This window comes from Takifugu flavidus, chromosome 9 (genome assembly GCF_003711565.1).
Source record: "Takifugu flavidus isolate HTHZ2018 chromosome 9, ASM371156v2, whole genome shotgun sequence".
Taxonomy (NCBI): domain Eukaryota; kingdom Metazoa; phylum Chordata; class Actinopteri; order Tetraodontiformes; family Tetraodontidae; genus Takifugu; species Takifugu flavidus.
Genome location: NC_079528.1, coordinates 4,190,489 through 4,207,442, shown reverse-complemented (window position 1 = coordinate 4,207,442; position 16,954 = coordinate 4,190,489). Strand labels below are relative to the sequence as shown.

The window sequence follows — 16,954 nt, the reverse complement described above, 5'->3', positions numbered from 1 at the left end:
TGGTTTAACATGTGCAAAATAAGATGAAAATTGTAACAGGACCTGGAAGGAGTTGAGCATTTTAAGCTCTTGGGAGTATGGTGTGATGAAAGGCTTATGAGCAATGCAAATTCAGAAAAGCTTTGATAACAACTGTCTCTAAACTAATTACAGTCAAGATCACCCAATGCAAGACACTGTGAGAAAGAGAGGAGGAAAACAGAGCTTTGGATGGATGGATGGCGACAGAGAAGAAACAAAACTGCAGAGAGCTACACAAAAATGACAACTTAGGACTGTATGCTAGTATTAGCAGGATATCAAATACATAATTGAGAATAAGTTAATGGAAAAGTGGAAGGAAGGCTGGAAATGTTGGTGGAAATTAGGTGTGCCCGGAGAGGCTGGAGATGAGGCTGAGACACCGTTAAATAGTACGGTCCAAAAAAATAAGGAAACACAGAACAGGTGGATGTAACCACTGTGATGAGGAAAAGACAGTGAACCATGTCCTAGTCCACTGTGAAAATATTAAGAACAAAGGAGACAAACGATCCAGGACCTCAGTGGATAGAGAATACAGTATAATGTAGGTGATAAGCTGCAAAATATTTCAGGAAGTGACGGCATTACAGCTGTATTAAAATGTATGACAGCAACAAAGTAGATTGAGAGAATAAAGTCCGATTTTTTTGTGCTTTTATTTGTTTTGGGCCGATGCGTTTCCGTCCTAGTCCACTCCTAACCAGTAGGCGGCGATAATGCACCGACACCTCGTGTCACTGCCATAAAATGGGGGAAAGAAGAAGAGGGGCTGCAGCGTTGCAGCCATGCGAACAAACGTTTCTTTCATGCTGGAGCATTTTCACGGCGCACAAATATTTGCACAAGGCGAACATCCTCAAGGATGACCTTTTATATTGTTTAGGGAAATAAAGATTCACCCCAGTACTTATATCTAATGACGCCCCTGGCGTTTATCATAACCAGGTCATGTCAACCAAACAACCATAATATCAAGCTGACCTTAACCTTACTGAAAGCCAAAAATGTTTGTTTTAAATAGTTGATTTCACTCTAATATGCAAGCAACTATAAGCTACTTTATTCTTTGCCAGTAGACATGAGTAAGAATACGATTTGACTGTGCTTGGATTGTATTCCTTTATTTTTTTATTGAAAATGTACATCAACGGAATCAAAGTCAAGTAAGGTCTGGAATCACAGCAATGTGGAGAGTTTCTGACTACAAGAGGTGAAAACCGATACTAGAAAAATGTATGGCATTTTTGGACAGCAAAATGTTAATTTATACTGAGTCACATCCAAACATCAGGTAATAAACAACAATTTTCCACTTCAATACACAAAATATATGCTTATAAATTATATAAATGCACATGTTTTTTTGTTTATTTTTGATCTCAGATTCAGTTCAACTCAGTGTTATTTAATTATTTGGCAAAAAAAAGAGTTGAACTCAGGACAAAGCAAATATACAATAATATGCACCATCTGCAAAAAACAGCAATGACATTGAAAGTCTCCAAACCAAGTAAAAGATGGTTTAAATAAGCAAAACTATAAGCTGAAAATATCACAGCAGCAATGGAATTTAAAGATTCATGCAAAATATAGAACTGGCTGGGGGATATTAAAGCACAACTAATAAGGCCTTAGCATGACACCTACATGGTCACCATTGAATGAAATGCTAAAATATTGCTTTGGCTTTTGAAAGATTGTGATTAGATTCCTTTTCCGTGCACACTGGAAATTCAAAACAGCTAGAAAAACAAAAGAGTATTTCTTCATAGAAAAACAGAATGCTCGGTGTATTAAGAGTTTCTGCCTTCCAATGCACTTTTAAAATTTGTTGCAAGCTTTAATGTCTCATATTGAAAAGGCAGGTGCATAGTGCAGGTCATTGCTATTCTGCATTACATAAAAACTAAATAATGATTTCCTTTCATAAAAACATGAACCCCAAAAGAGGACCTCTGTATGAAGTGTATAAAGTCCCTTTATACACATTAAGACTTACTGTAATGGATCTAAACCGGGTCTGGTTCCAAACAGGTCTGCTTTTACAGTTCTAATATGTTGCCATCACTACCATGCAAGTCTGCGTAAGGCCGTATTCAACAAAAGGAGATGTAACATAGAGAATAATAAATGTTTGTATTGGCAAGAGACAAAAACAGGAGGTAAAGGGTGCTTAGATGGTTGCTGAAGCTGCAATCCCCTCTTCAGGTGGTCAAGACAGATTAGAAAAAGCTGGAGAGAGAGAGAACAGAAAGCTGGCAGTTAGAGGTGGCAAAGCAAGAATACAAATGGGCACATAGAGCTTTAAGGATGTGATTTCAGGTTTGATAATCATGTCAGGTGACCGTCTGTCATTCCTGCCAGCCAAACAAGACGCAGAGCGAAAAAAAATTACAAGATTATATTGCAGCCACAGCCGATGCTTTGTGGGGTTTAATCATTGAATGAAGTGTTACAGTTTCACATGATTATCACGTGAATTATAGCACGAAAGACAGTTAATCCTCAAGGGTGTGATCTCCATCATGACTGAGGAGATAAAGTTGTTAGTCAGCTCAAAGATAAAACAGCAAAGGTTTGGAGTGGATGGTTCAGGTTAGGCTGCAGCGAAACATATACACACACAAACATAGCATAGCGGGCAATAGAAAAGGCTCCACAATGACTCTGGGGTCACTTCTGAGGTACTCAGTACACACAAAGGATGGTCCTTTTAGCAAAGCTGGAGGGCTGAAGAAGCTACTCAGTGCAGAGCCAGGGATTGCTGCGAAGGAGAGTAAAACCACAGACCAATGAGCAGATGAGAGGAGGGAAGATGGCTGTTTACGTTTTCACATGACCAAGAGCATTTTGGTGCTCTTGGTCTTGAAACACATATGACTGACCTGTGATGCTAAACACCAAGAGATTTAGCATGGAGCCTGAAAATGAAGTTTGAGCGCTGATGTGCTGTTATAGGCATCATTTCATGAAACATAAAAATGAGGCACTATTTCCCCAGAACCAGATCACGATTTACATTCAAAAGTCACTTTTAGGCAAAACAATTCCACAGTCAAGCTTTTTAATGATTCCAGTTTATGAGACAATAGATTGTTAAATGTTTGCTTAGTCTATTATTGGTGTGTAATGGTATCATTTCCTTGTATTATATTTATAAACTCTCCATCATTTTTTATACCATCCTTCATATTTTCTATTTTTCCTGAATAGAAGAGATAGTTTAAGAGGTGAGAAAAGGTGCCTTTGACTCTGCTGTGGATCTATTCCAAAAAGCTGAATTAAACTTAATGAAAGATAAACCTGAATTGATGCACTTTATTAAAGACATCGATCCTCGTGGGACAAGGAACAGAAATACTCTGAAATGTGCCTTCACAATAAGAGTATAAAAAAGAAAGTTACAATTGCACTGACAAAATTATTATATACTTAAAACAATGTGTATAAAAAGTGCAAATGTGAAAGCTAAAACGAGGTATGGGAGAACAGGCGGGGAGATTAGGCTCGCAACAACTCATGCACCAGCAGCCAGAGTTAAAATGCATCAGCACAGAGATGTTACGACCAAAACACATTCTATCTAATATGATCGTGGTCATAAAAGGTTTTACATTTGCAGTAAGTTTGAATTCAGGACCATTTCTTCAATGTCCAATAAACAAAATTGTTGCCCCTACTAAACAATTTTCTTTAATTAGAGGGGCAGAGCTGTTTCCCAAGTGGGTTCTTTTGATGTTTATGAATAATAAAAAAAATATGCAGGAAATGATGCTGTAATCTTGCCAACAGCAACCTGTTGAGCTTGTCCAGTTTTCTCTATGGCTGATTCACATCTGAATATATTTATATATATATGTAGCAACACGGTGTGATGCATCTTTCACTTCTGCTTTAGTACACACTCAAAAAAAGTCATGAATGTAAATATGTAAAAAAAAAAAAGGCTCACTTCTTCATGCAAAGATTTATGACAAAAGTCTAAATGTAATTCTTTAAAAAAGTACAAAAATACAATCTGAAACACTGCTTGTGGAGAATATTTCATAGACAAGCACCATTCAGCAACCAAAAAACAAAAACAGGTGATGTCAAGCAGAGCAATGGCCAGCATCTTCCAGCACAGTACAGGTGGAGGGTTGAACTATGGGGTGTGGGTGGGGAGGAGGGGGGACACTGTAAAGAATGATGGAGCAAAAACTCATTCACAGCAGGGTGGCCACAAGGGAGCACTTTTTCTACAGGAGTCCTAAGCTGGAAATAAGAGAAGAAGGTTTGTTAATTCTTTTTTTTAGATAAACCATCATTAAACACACAGTTCCACGTTAGTGACAAGACGATAGAGGAGATCATGCTTGAGAAAGAGAATTAAGTGCGCAGGTTAGATATGAGTAGAGTTCACTTATTAAAAGTCACCAATGTCTGTGGGATCCATTAATTTTTAGCAGCACTGCCCAGTGTTCACTGCTCTGTGATCATTAACAACTGGCAGAAGTTTTTTCTTTTAGACTGTGGGACATTTACGCAGCACAGAGGTCAACGATCAATAAAATGTTTCTGTTTGTCTGTATTAATTTGGCTTTTGTATCCACTCATAGGGGAATATGTCACCATGTTACTTGAGAGATCATCCAAACATGTTTTGGCTCTGAACAGAAACTGGCTTTGTGGATGTTCGCTTCAGCTCAAAGGCTCTTTGTGCTTTGGCTGATCCACGTGGGGAGGGACTTGGAAGAACCACAATAAGGGACACTGTTGTGGTTTTAAGAAGCCTGCGACTTCATCAAAAGTGAGGATCATAACCAGGCCGATTTAAACGATGCATGATTCTGATTCACCACTCGTCACCAATAGTATTAGCCTCCGAAGTATCTAAAAATCAAATGCATGTAATTTCTACGTGCCACAGGTTTTTACCAAGCTGGTGGGAATCTTACCAGAAAAGGTGCCTCAAGCAGCATGCAGCAAATGTAGGAGGCGTTAACTGGAAAACATGGATGCAACATAGGTGACAAATGCACTCATGGGACAGTCTGACATCCTCACAACAAGCAGTAATCAGCAGTTCTCTCCTCTAGGATCTGTAGAAAACCCTGACTCAAGATTGGGGTTAAACTTAACACATGCAGGAACAATCATCTTCCTTGTTATTAAGGCAGAGCCCCTGTAGTCTGTTTCAATGGGTAACACAGTTGCCCCCTAGAGTTTAAAAAGAGGGAATGCCTGTAAGGAAAAGGTATTAAAAGGGAAGAAAATAAGCAACAAGAACCTTCTCAGTGCAAGTGTCTTCTTCCTTTTCTAACAGGCACGTTGTCACATCAGCTTCAACACAAAACCAACACTTGATTACACACACGGAGGGAAAAATGTTAACAGCACACGATAAACACTTCAAGACATCCGGTCTGAAGCGCAGCTTTCCAGCCTGGAACGTGATACAAATCAGTAGTTCAAACCTGTAGTGTGATGTTTTTCAGGTAATAAATTTCCAAGCTGTTTTAATTGTCACAATTAATGGGCATATTCTCTTTTAAGGCTGAGGGAGGGACCACTAAGTCCTCAAAGTTAGCAGGATAGAGTGAACATTCTAGGAATTTTTATAGCAGAAAGCAGATTAAATGCAATAGGGTATTCCAAGACTTTAACTACTACTTCTAATATATTGTTATACTGGATTTATGTGATGACTGATTACTTAATCTGGTATAAAAACCACCATAAAAACTAGCTGGGGAAAATCTTCCGATGCTGACCTTCTGGGGTCTTCTTGCTCCCATGTTCACAGTAACCAGACTTTTCCAAACCTTACACAGTGCTGGAAGAAAAGAATAGTACTTACTTTTTCTTTTCTTTATCCCTTTTGAGTGTTGTGGAGCCCCCTGCCTGCTGTGCTTGGTTTTGCAGGAGCTCTGCAGCAGTCTTTTTCTGTTTGAACATGTTGACCTCATCATCCAGGGACTTCTTCTTCTCCTCTAGTTTCTTTTTCTCATCCTGGTGGAGCTTTTTTAAACGGTCAAACTTCTCATGTAGCTGTGTGGTGATGGAAATAATACATATTCTGTTAGGCAATATTTTTCCTTATACAGAGATCAGCGAGGCACGTGGCGTTTAGCATGGAGTACCTCTTTCTCTGCTTCTTTGAGCTCTGCCTCCTTTTCTTTGACTCTTTGGACAAACATTTGTCTCATTTCTTCTTCTTTCTTCTGCAGTTCGCCCATAAACTCATTTCTCTTGGCTTCGTATGTCTCTTGGAGACTGGCAGGAAACAGACATCAATATTAAAAGTATAAAAAATCTCAAATAAGGGATTGCAGAAAATCTTAGCCTCCACAGAGGTAAATGCTTCTTTTTGTAATATGCATTGTGGTGTTTTGTCCTCTAGCCATTTTTTGTTATCCCAAAGGGTTAAAATCATGGGGACTGCTGGAGTCTATCCCAGCAGTCCCCAGTCCAACACAGGACACACACACCATTCACTCACACTCCTAGACAATTTCAAATGTTCATAGTTTTGAAATGAGAGAAACCCAAACGAATGGGGAGCGAGAGGCAACGCCAAGAAAGTGCCAAGAAACGCATCTTTACTACTAAACACCTCTACTAGTATCCATACTCAAATAATAATAAGAACGAATAAGACAAATATAGTTTTCCTACAGCAGCAACTTGACCAAAAGCACACAAGCAGAATTGGGTTAACTACCTGAAGGGCTTGCTGTCCGGATCTGTGTCCTTGAAGCCCATCTCTTCCAGTTTGCAGCGGCGGTACAGTTCATAATGGCGTGTGTGAGTCTGCTCTCGGAGGTCCTCCATGTTCACTCTGATGAGCATTTCTCTCAATTTGACAAAGTCACAGTGATTCTCGTTTTCCACTGCAGGAGACACACACACACAAGTGATGCATCAATCATATTCTGTCAGATGCGTCCAGCATTTGTATTAGTGGAGGAATACAATAAGTAAATTCAGTAATGGACTAGTTCACAGATGTTTGTAATGATTCATAACTCAACATCATTCCTGTCACGTGGCTTGTCCATTGATTTTCTCATGGTCTGAGCGCAGCACACCACACTCCCATATCATGGGATATCATGTGAGTACACATTTCCGGTAAAAAGGCTCAATATCAGACAAAACCATCTAGGAAAATTCCTTCAAACAGACTCCAGCTACGCAAAAACTAAAAAGGCTGTTATGATGCTGCTAAAATAGTGTCATACAACCGGTATGAAAAAGTGTGCTGTGACATTTGAAACCAGGCAAAATGTGGGGGAGGGAGGAGCTGCAGCAGATTTGACAAGAAGGAGCATGCTCTCATTTCCTGTGCAGGATGTGACCCAGCCTTACCCTGCACTGTCCCCCAGGGGTACTGTCGGGCCTTAACCATCTTGTTCCCGAGCTTCACTTCCTCCGTGCTGCCCACTACAGCAAATGGCAAATGGCTCTGTAGATCAAGAAAAAGCAGGGTTGGTATCCAGACAAGACACCTCTGCACATGTTTTTAATCATATTTTTTTCTCCGGGTCACCTCTGAGCAAATAATTTTTTTTATCATATAAAGGGTGCTAACTGCAAACAAAAAGAGGCAACTAGATATTTTAATTGATATTTTAAAAAGACTTCAAAAGACTGTGCAGATTAAATGTATTTTCTTATTCTACGCCTCATAAATGGTTAAATCAGCACCACGAGCTTCCTGCAGTGATCTGGTTCATTGTGCCACATCAAAAGTGCAGCTCAACTGCTTCCAAAGAAGACTGAACAGAACCAGGTGATGTCTGTCTCGAGTCTATATCACATGATTCTACCGGCATTAATGTGGTAATGCAAAAACCACGCATCATCTGTTGTTGCATGCATATCAATTCAAATTTCCACAAGAATAAAATGGGAAATTTCAACACTCCTAGAACATTTTTTCTAAAACCTGTGTAGTGAGCCTTACATTCATGGTGGAGTTGATCTCTGCTACAGACTCATCATCGGTGGGAAACTGGTAGATCTGCACTCCGTTGCTAACCAGCTCGCTTGTGATTTTGATTTTGAACTTGGCCAATTCGCTCTTGGAGATGGCATCTGACTTGGCGATGATTGGGACAATATTGACCTGGGTTCAGGAAAAAAAAACACCACATTTCATTAGAGCAGATGCAGCTCAGACTTTAATATGCAGCTAAATATAGAGTAGATTCTATTTTTACAGTGCCTCCCCTAGGCCTGAACTGCTGTAAAACAGGCATTAGTGCGTCAAAGAAAATGAATCATTCTTAAACAGAGATATACTAGCGCAGGCATCTAAGGGAGGAGAGGGTTTCCTTCCCCCACACTGGATCAGTTAAAAGCTTTCCAAATATGGTCTATGCATTTCAACAATGTAGGTTATATCCTGGTTGTCCAAACAGAACAAGAAATACAAAGACACAGTCGGGGGGGAGACCGTTCCATTCTCTTGTGCATTTACAATGAGCTGATGAAAACTGAGACTTTTGCTCCCACACAACTACTTTGTACAAGCCAGGTCATCTATTCGATCCAAATTATTTGCTCTCCAGCTAAGACCTCTTTAACTAAAAGACAGGGATTCTCAGGGTCGTGTGAAGAAAAATACTCCGGTGCTCTTTGACTCTGCTGAGGATTCAACATCTTGGCTCTCTGGAGGATGCAATGTTGAGATTTTCCCAGAGGGCTCAGCGGCCCTGGCGAGCTCTCAAGAGATTTCTTTGTACAAAAGGCCCGTATATATGAGCTACTGCAGAGATGACCTCATAAAAATGAGCGACCGCTGAGTCAATACAGACACAGCGAGCACACGGAGATGATTTACATTTACACAGAAGCAACACAAAATGTTTATGTCGCATGACAGAATTTTTAACAGTGTGTGAAATCCACATTCATTAAATTCATTTATCAAAACAATAATTTAATGTGTCATTTAATGCCGTCCTACATTTTTTTTTTATCAATTTCTATTGAAACACTGTTAATATTCATTAAAATCAGCAATACCAAGTACCTTGAAAGTGCGTCAACACCGTTTCATTTATAAAGACGGTTCCTGCAGGTGGAAGCTGCTTGATAAAGTTGCTGCTCACCTTGCTATCGAGTTTTTTCATGGTCACCAAGTCCAGCGATTTCAAGGAGTGTCCTGTGGGGGCAATGAAGTACAGACACGCGTGGATGCGGGTGTCATGGTAGTTGTGAAGAGTACGCTTGATTTTCAGCTCCTCCTGTAGATATGCTTCAAACTGGGCATCAATAAACTCCACAATGGGCTTGTAGCTGTCAGAGGTTCCAAATCGGGGAAAATGATTAGTTGTGCTTTTAAATTACAGACTATCAAACTCTTTTTTGGACTTTATTCCAGATTTTACCTGTCATCTTTGTTGATCTGGTCTCCAAAGCCCACCGTGTTTACAACAGTGAGCTTGAGGCGCACGTTACTCTCCTCGAGCTCATAGGTGTTGGACTTCAGCGTGACTCCCGGTTGGTTGTGCTGGGTGGGCTCGCCCTCAAATTTGGTGTTAAACAGTGTGTCCATCAGGGTGGACTTCCCCAGTCCCGTCTCACCTGGCAACAGATAACATTAACACTGTTAATGTCTTATTGTTGTTTTCAACTCTTAACAGGACATGACATTTTTCATGCAAAAGGGAACTTGGCATCTTGTTTTATATTTGGCCCAAACTAAAAAAATAAACTGTCATGAAACCACAAAAAGTGGAATTACAAAAACTTAATGATCTTCCCTTCTTTCATCCCAGTGGAACCAGTCAACACCACAGTCTGGGCTCACTCTTTGGAATGTCAGACCACAGCCAGATTATAATGGATGATCATATGCCTTTGCCTCAAGTCATACTTATACGACCGTGAAATGTTGTAAATCTGAGACACACAACGGGATGTTTGGGCTTTCAAACATCAGCCGTTCTTTTATACCAACAGAAAACAATGTTTGTAGCTGAATTTCCTTGTCAAATTAAAATGAATCAAAGAGGAAGCGTTTGTCATTTACTTTTTTAACGTCACAATTCCCCTCAAAGACTGATTGTAGTAACAAAGCTTAACACGTCTGTAGTATGCAACAACAAGATAAAGGCATGAAATGGAAAGTATCACCTGACTGGTGATACTTCCTGGAGCCCACTGAACTGAAATGGTTGGAGAATCAAAATGTTGCCAATATACTTTGAGTTTTGTGAAGGTACCTGAAAAAATATATTTTCTACAGTAAAAAAAAGGCAGGAAAAAAAAGAAATCACAAGTGACGCTTACCAACACAGAGGATGTTGAAGCAGAATCCATGGTTGACAGACTTGTTGACCAGCTGGTCAGGCATGCTGTCAAACCCAACATGTCCAGCCAAAGGGACAGCTCGAGCACCTTGCCCCTACAAAATGAAAAAAAAAAAACATAAGACAGGAGGAAATCATTTTATAAACTTACACGCTTTTCAACTGGTCTATCCTGGATTCGGGATCTCATTGAGCAATAATAACACATTAATAGACAGACCTATTACACAAAAGCCGACCTGTTCCTTTTCAAACATACAGGTTCATTACAGCTCACTTCCTGTTTCCTGTACTACCTCTTTGTTTCCGTAGAGGCTAAACCACAGCGCACGTATAACGATAATGTATGTGAATAGTTAAAAAAACCTGTTATGAGAAAGATCTGCACATCGGCACATGTATATAAAATTCTTATCTTCCACACCATACTGCCATTTTCTCATTCATTGCTCATGTTCACAGTGCGCAGCTCTGTTCCAGTGTGAAAACTGTTATTACACAAGTGTGTAGGTGTGCGGTTGGCGAAGAGCATCTCTGTGAATCTCCTCTGTGCTACTTGGGACTACATTCTGATGTGCAAGCAAGCAAAGAATTTATATTATACAGGACAGCAAGAGCTCTAAACCAATGAAACCTCAGCTACCCGATCATTATGTGGCCCAACATAACACGATGTGGTGCTGGCTTTGATGGAACAACGTTTCATTTGAGGGTTACTTTAAAATAACGGGACAGCTGATGGAAATGGATAGTTGAGGATATTCTAAATAGCTGAAATTGGGTTTAAACAGCTGAGGGGCTGTTTGCTAAAACGGGGGTGATGTGCCTGGACAAACAGTCTTTCCTCTTCAACTGCAAGTGTAACATTCCTGGAAGCTTTCCTGCCTTTCAAGACAGTCACAGCCAAGTATAACGGCAGCATTTTTATTCAAAGGGCTGCAGAGGGATACCAAAGTGCAAAACCCTGCTATTCTGAGCGCGCTCTCTGGGTGTAGTGGCTTCCTCTTCCCCTCCAGACAAAAAGCAGACAAACTTTGCAATCACGTTTTCTAATTACAGGCCAAAATGGCTGGCAAAAGGGTTGGAATTGGATGTGAGCATGTTTTATATGGTCATCAAGACAACGCCCAAATGAAAGTTAATAGGACTTCGCGTTGTAATGAGCAACATAACGGAAATTAGCACAATAACTAGGCAGAAATGTGGGCGTAAGAAATTAATGGTCCCCCGACGGTTCACATACATTTCTTTATAACGCAATGTATTTTTGGCACTGTAGTCGTTTTCGATGTGGCTTATTACACACCGAAATATCTTTGGCGTTAGAGCTAGCTAACGACAATAGTAGAATAGGAAAAAAAATTGACAGTGCGTTACGACTGAGTTAACCATGGGTCTTTCTTTCGTGGTACAATTGCAAAATAATTGTTATTGCAAATCCATGCATGAAATAATCAATTACAATTCATGTGTTCATCCACATTTCATTGAATCTGCGCTTGAAACATCAACCGTGAAATGGCTTGGTGGCCCTATTCATATTCACGCACTCTTTCAGTAACCTCAAATCTAATTTATTTACATACATGTTTCAAGGTTTGGTTTGGTTTTTTTTAATACAACGGCATCCCGCAGAAAAGAGGCTACTCACCGCCTGCCTCGCTATCTCAGCTGACGCCATGGTAATAGGTGCTCGCTGGAGGGCGAAACCTCGGCTGCTTTCCGTTTCGAGCAATGGGAGGCAGCGAGATACGGTCAAAGCTGGCCTAGTAGGACTGTACCAACCCACAGGTTATCTAATAAAACAGCGTGCAAAACAAAGTCAGATTAGTGATTTGGATGAGAGCACGGACACTGATTATTGTCAATCCTGCATTATATTGTGTTTTAAAATATTAGTTTACTTAGTGTAACAGGGTCAGCAATAAACTCAACAATAAACTTTAACAATGTCACCCCTTCAGATGTCATCTTAATAGTTTTGCCCACTTCCATGAGAACTGAACCACAGTTAACGGTTGAATAGGGGGGCATAAAGTGGGGTGTTTGCCTTATTTTTAATTTAAGCTAAAATATATTTTTAAAAGAAAATCCCTGACATTAAATTCATGATTTGTCTGACACTAATTTCTAATTATTCATTTCTGTAACACCCCTTAACTACCGCTGTGCTACATCAACCAATCAGGTGTTGGCACTGAATTTAAAAAGGGGCCGCGATGCCTTCTGGGAAGGAAAGTGGAGCGAAATTAGAGAAATATCATAACAACTTCGTGACTCACGGTAGAAGCGGACTAAATCAGGTAAACTTCTATGACAACTGTGCGTTCAAACTGCAGTTAAAGTTAATTCGCAGTTTGCTTCTATATCAGTGAGTTCTGGACTGGTTTTGCATGCGGGCTTCTAATCTAACGACGTATTCAGCTTGCGTTCACTATGCGGAGATGGCTACTTAATGTTGCTGTAAAGATAACACCAGATTTTATGCTGACTTTTGATTGGCGTTGAAACGGTGAAAGGCTAAATAAAGCTAACTGGACAGCCGTCCACTTCCGGATGGTACGTCCCGGGAGATTTAAGTGTTTTGCACTGAGTGAGTCTTATTTTTGGTAAAACATGTGCCTTACGTTAACGGACAGTTCACCTGGGTTTCAAGCACAGTTACAACCGTTGTAGTTGACAGGGATGCGGCTGATGCACCTTAATGAAGAAGAATCAAATAGGGGTTTAAAGGGTTTATTCACGTTTATACAGAAACCCAATATTAAGCATAAGGACGAGGTTGCAAAACAACGGTATAGTATGTTGCTTTATGATCAAAGCTACTTGACTCTGATCTTTGGACGATCAAGTGTAAAGGTTTCTCTTACTGTCTATTTGTTTGTTTTTTAACATCTGGAGGGAGGGCAGATGCTAATAAGCGTGCCTTTGTTCCATCTAGTCTTGGCAGGTCATTTTTAACGGCATTTCACCATCTTAGAGTTGAAGGCTTAATGTCTCCGCATTACTGGAGTAGATTACTTCACAAGATCTTTTAACCCTTTCCATTAATATGAACACTCTTCCCAAACTCATTGTTCCCTTAAGATGTACAAGTCCAGTTGTCAGACTGCCTGTTGTGAGATGAGGCTGCTCACTTAAATGGCATCTGAAGAGCATTAACATATCCAACTGTGCTTCCAGATAAAATGGCCAACGTCACTGAGCAAGAAAATGTGCATCTTTACTCATCTGCCTTAAAGATGCGGCAGCGGCTTCAGTCTGCTCCAGGCACGGACTCATCCACGTTGTGTTTACATGTTTTCCACGCCATAGTGACGTTGCAACTGTTGAACATGCACCCTGACTTGTCTCCCACCAGAGAAACTATTGAAATCTCCCATGGCTGCCAAGACCTTCCACACTCCACTGCTGACTGGTCGTAAGGCTTTTGGTGCTGTGAACAAAATGATCTCCACCCCAGCTGCTAATCCCCAGGAAAAGAAACTCCTAAAGCCACAGGTTGCAATAGACATGAATAATTAATCATGTTGGGCAGGACAAAAACAGATGCACCATGACAGCTTCTGGTTTACCTTTTTACTGAGATTTCTTGTTTGATATACTTTTAAACACAGGAGACTAACATCAAGCAGCACCCGCAGATTAAAGCAGAATATCCAGAGATTGAGAAGTTTATTCCTTATGACCCACTAGGTAACGTCACCACGATTTGACATCTAGACGTGTACAGTTTAGTTCAACCATGTATGCTGATGTTCCATGTATATTTTTCCAGAGTTTGAGAAGTACAGTATACCAGAAGATGTTCTTCCTGTTGGTGGTTTAGCACTGTCTGGACTGGCCTGCTTTCCACCTGCTCCACACCTGTGCAGGGAGGATCTGGACCAGTTTGAGCCCCTCCCGAATCCATCACCTGTGAAAATGGCAAAACGTTCAGGTATTTTCAGTCTTGAGCTGTGGCTTTAAGGAACGCCTTGTCGGATCAGGTGCTGCCACTTTTGCCATTGTTTGCACTGTATTAAAATAAATTACTTCTTGATTTGTCAGGCATGCTGTAATCAGACTTGTGAATAACAAATAACTAACTGTGGATATAACTGGTGCTTATTCCCTGACGTTCCTGATGAATCCATTCGCATTTGTGCTCATTGTAGCCTCTAGACTGGGAGTTGACATTAGGAAATAACTCTATTTTCCTCATTCTTTCCAGTTTGCTCAGAGCTGGATGCGTTCCTTCACACACTGGACGAGCTGACCATTGAGCTTCCCCCAGAATCCGATTAAGCGATGATGCACGTTCTTAATGTTATCTTGCCTCCATATTTTTAGTTCATTTTAGTTTTGCACATTGAAGCTCTGTATTGTTTCAAGTGACTTGTAAATATGGGTACTTATTTTCTATGGGACAGTATTTACTGGGATACTGTCACTTTAACTGCTTTGCATGTTTGTATAAATAAAGGCAAATTTAACCAAAGGACTATCATGTTTGACCCTTTATTCTTGGTTGAGGATCAGGAGGCTCCATGCAGCAGGAGTTGCAGGGCAGAGTGTTAATGTGTCACTAATTACATATGATGTAATCATGGAGCCGCGTAGATTTTAGGCTTGCAAGTATAGAGGAAGCGCCTCTTTCGACACTGCAGTCTATCGGCGGTCATGTGAAAGATCCTCCCAACGGTTTGCCTTTAAGTTGGAATTAACTTTGTGTCGCGCATGTGCGCACAATAGCCGGAAACCTCTTGAGCTATATTCTCGCAAGTTTGGGAGAAATCTTTCAAATGAACGCATATTTTTGCTGCGCCGCAACTGTTTAATTCTTGGGGGTCGCTGTGCGCTTTGGTGAGTCTGGCTACTGCAGGTATATTACCGGTACAGGTGAGGAACACCTTCGTGGTGGACTGGGAGACGCGTAAAGATTGCATTTCTAAACGGACAGTTTTGTTTTCAGGCTAAACTCTGTATATTTGCACAAGCCGGGAAGAGGAACTAGTTTTGTTTCCATTAAAGTGAACTAAACGAAGTTTTGAAAAGTTTTTGACGGCTTTTCGCTCTGATGACGCAGGGAGCGAGTTCTGTCCAATGCAGGGAAACCGACTCCTTTTAATAATCTGACACCGAGTGTCCCTGGGGTGTTGTCTCAATAAAGGGAAGTAAGCGGCGCTTATGTCTGCGTCGGAAGAGCAGAGAAACGGGACCGGTGGGGTGGAGCGCGGTGGTCCAGCTGCCAGGACTAGGATGACCAGACGCGGCAGCGTTGTGGAGCGCCTCTCACGTTATGGCATGCAGGTCCTCCCCAGCGCATTCCAGCGGAGGTCGAGGCAGTGGAGGCAGCCGGGGGAGGTCAATGACAGCCCTTCTTCGACTGGACTTCAGAGGGAGGTTCCCGAGAGAACGTCGCTGACTCCCGCTATGCGTAAAACATACTTGAAAGAGCTGCTTCTGAGCGACCCGTCACACAGCGGCTTCAGTGCAGTCCTGTCCGCGCAGACCCGCGTCATCCCCCCTGAGCAGGACGCAGACTGGACTCTGTATCCCGAGGAACACGCCTGGATGTTGTCCGCTGTGGACGGAAACTATGAAACCATACTGGAGTTCATCAGTAACGACCCGCATCTGCTGATGAGGAAGGATTTCATCAGCGGCTACACGGTCCTGCACTGGCTGTCCAAGAGGGGTCGGGATGAGACTCTGCTCAAACTTGTGCATTACGCGGAGCGTGTGGGGATCCCGGTGAACGTGAACGTGAGGGGCAGCGGCGGGATGACCCCCCTGCATGTCGCCAGCATGCAACGGCACTACGCCGTCGTCAAAGTCCTGGTGGGAGCCTTCGGCGCCAGCGTGGACGTCATGGACTACAACGGCAGGAGAGCCTGGCAGTATCTGCCGGGAGACGCCCCGCCGGAGATGAAGGAGCTGCTGGGCATGTGGGACGATGAGTACCGGTGCAGATGTGCGCAGAACGTGAACAACAACAGCAGCAGCTCCGGTTCTGGTACTGCGGGTGTGACCGCGCAGGACGAGCCGGACCAGGCGGGGACCAGGGATATGACTCCCGCTGAGAGGACTGAGACAGCGGGGGGCTGGAGGTTGGGGTCACTGAGGAAGATGCTGCCCTCGCTTTCCTTTCTGGGCAACAAGAACTGACATCTGTTCAACCGTCTAACATGCAGGGCTCAACCTTTAATCAGTGTTCAGTTTAATTGAAAGAAAACCCTCAATGCTCCCTTCTTACTGTATACATTTTAGGGTATTCCAGGGTTCTCTGCAGCTGCATTCCTGCAAGATAAACTCATGTTTCTGTCATGTATCAGGAAGTGAGAGGAAATCGTTTTTCATACAACTAATCTATATTTGGAAGCATTCACTGCACAGTGGAGATATTAGAAATGACAGACCAATTCAGTTTTCATCCTTTCCTGACTGGAAAACTAAATAAACACCATCCGTTTCTAATTTTTCTGCCTCAAAGATGATATTTTCCAGAAGTATTTGCTTTGCGGTCAGATCAAAAGCTTTTGCTCCCTGTGCAGAGCTGCGTCAACATTTCAAACCCAGCATGAGACGGGTGGTTTTCCTTAAGGGAAAATAAAACACTTGACCTGTAAACGCACACTGAGAGGAAC

At 41.7% G+C, this 16,954-nt stretch overlaps 3 protein-coding genes across 8 annotated transcripts; 2 read left to right on the top strand and 1 right to left on the bottom strand.

Annotated features, from left to right (window-relative positions):
- Positions 1 to 1,124: 1,124 nt before the first annotated feature.
- septin6 (septin 6) lies at positions 1,125 to 12,115 on the bottom strand. Of its 6 annotated transcripts, none has more exons than XM_057043107.1 (11): positions 11,977 to 12,115; positions 10,306 to 10,420; positions 9,402 to 9,597; positions 9,123 to 9,309; positions 7,973 to 8,134; positions 7,375 to 7,471; positions 6,728 to 6,896; positions 6,147 to 6,279; positions 5,864 to 6,054; positions 5,294 to 5,346; positions 1,125 to 4,278 (listed from the first exon to the last, which is right to left on the bottom strand). In XM_057043107.1, exons 1-10 carry the CDS (start codon positions 12,004 to 12,006, stop codon positions 5,343 to 5,345), a joined length of 1,284 nt encoding a protein of 427 aa, XP_056899087.1. In that variant the 5' UTR covers positions 12,007 to 12,115; the 3' UTR covers positions 1,125 to 4,278; positions 5,294 to 5,342. The 6 variants fall into 6 exon arrangements, with proteins under 6 accessions (XP_056899087.1, XP_056899086.1, XP_056899088.1 ...); XM_057043106.1 differs by lacking the exon at positions 5,294 to 5,346 and adding an exon at positions 4,962 to 5,008; XM_057043108.1 differs by lacking the exon at positions 5,294 to 5,346 and adding an exon at positions 4,962 to 5,008 and having other exon boundaries at positions 1,125 to 2,256.
- Positions 12,116 to 12,475: 360 nt separating this feature from the next.
- Positions 12,476 to 14,808, top strand: pttg1 (PTTG1 regulator of sister chromatid separation, securin). The gene is made up of 6 exons (XM_057043438.1): positions 12,476 to 12,628; positions 13,509 to 13,595; positions 13,687 to 13,826; positions 13,943 to 14,021; positions 14,104 to 14,265; positions 14,539 to 14,808. Exons 2-6 carry the CDS (start codon positions 13,514 to 13,516, stop codon positions 14,610 to 14,612), a joined length of 537 nt encoding a protein of 178 aa, XP_056899418.1. The 5' UTR covers positions 12,476 to 12,628; positions 13,509 to 13,513; the 3' UTR covers positions 14,613 to 14,808.
- A 40-nt stretch (positions 14,809 to 14,848) lies between these two features.
- On the top strand, positions 14,849 to 16,784 carry sowahd (sosondowah ankyrin repeat domain family d). The gene is made up of 2 exons (XM_057043435.1): positions 14,849 to 15,170; positions 15,478 to 16,784. The coding sequence occupies exon 2, from the start codon at positions 15,495 to 15,497 to the stop codon at positions 16,473 to 16,475; it is 981 nt and encodes a 326-aa protein (XP_056899415.1). The 5' UTR covers positions 14,849 to 15,170; positions 15,478 to 15,494; the 3' UTR covers positions 16,476 to 16,784.
- The last annotated feature ends 170 nt before the right edge of the window (positions 16,785 to 16,954 follow it).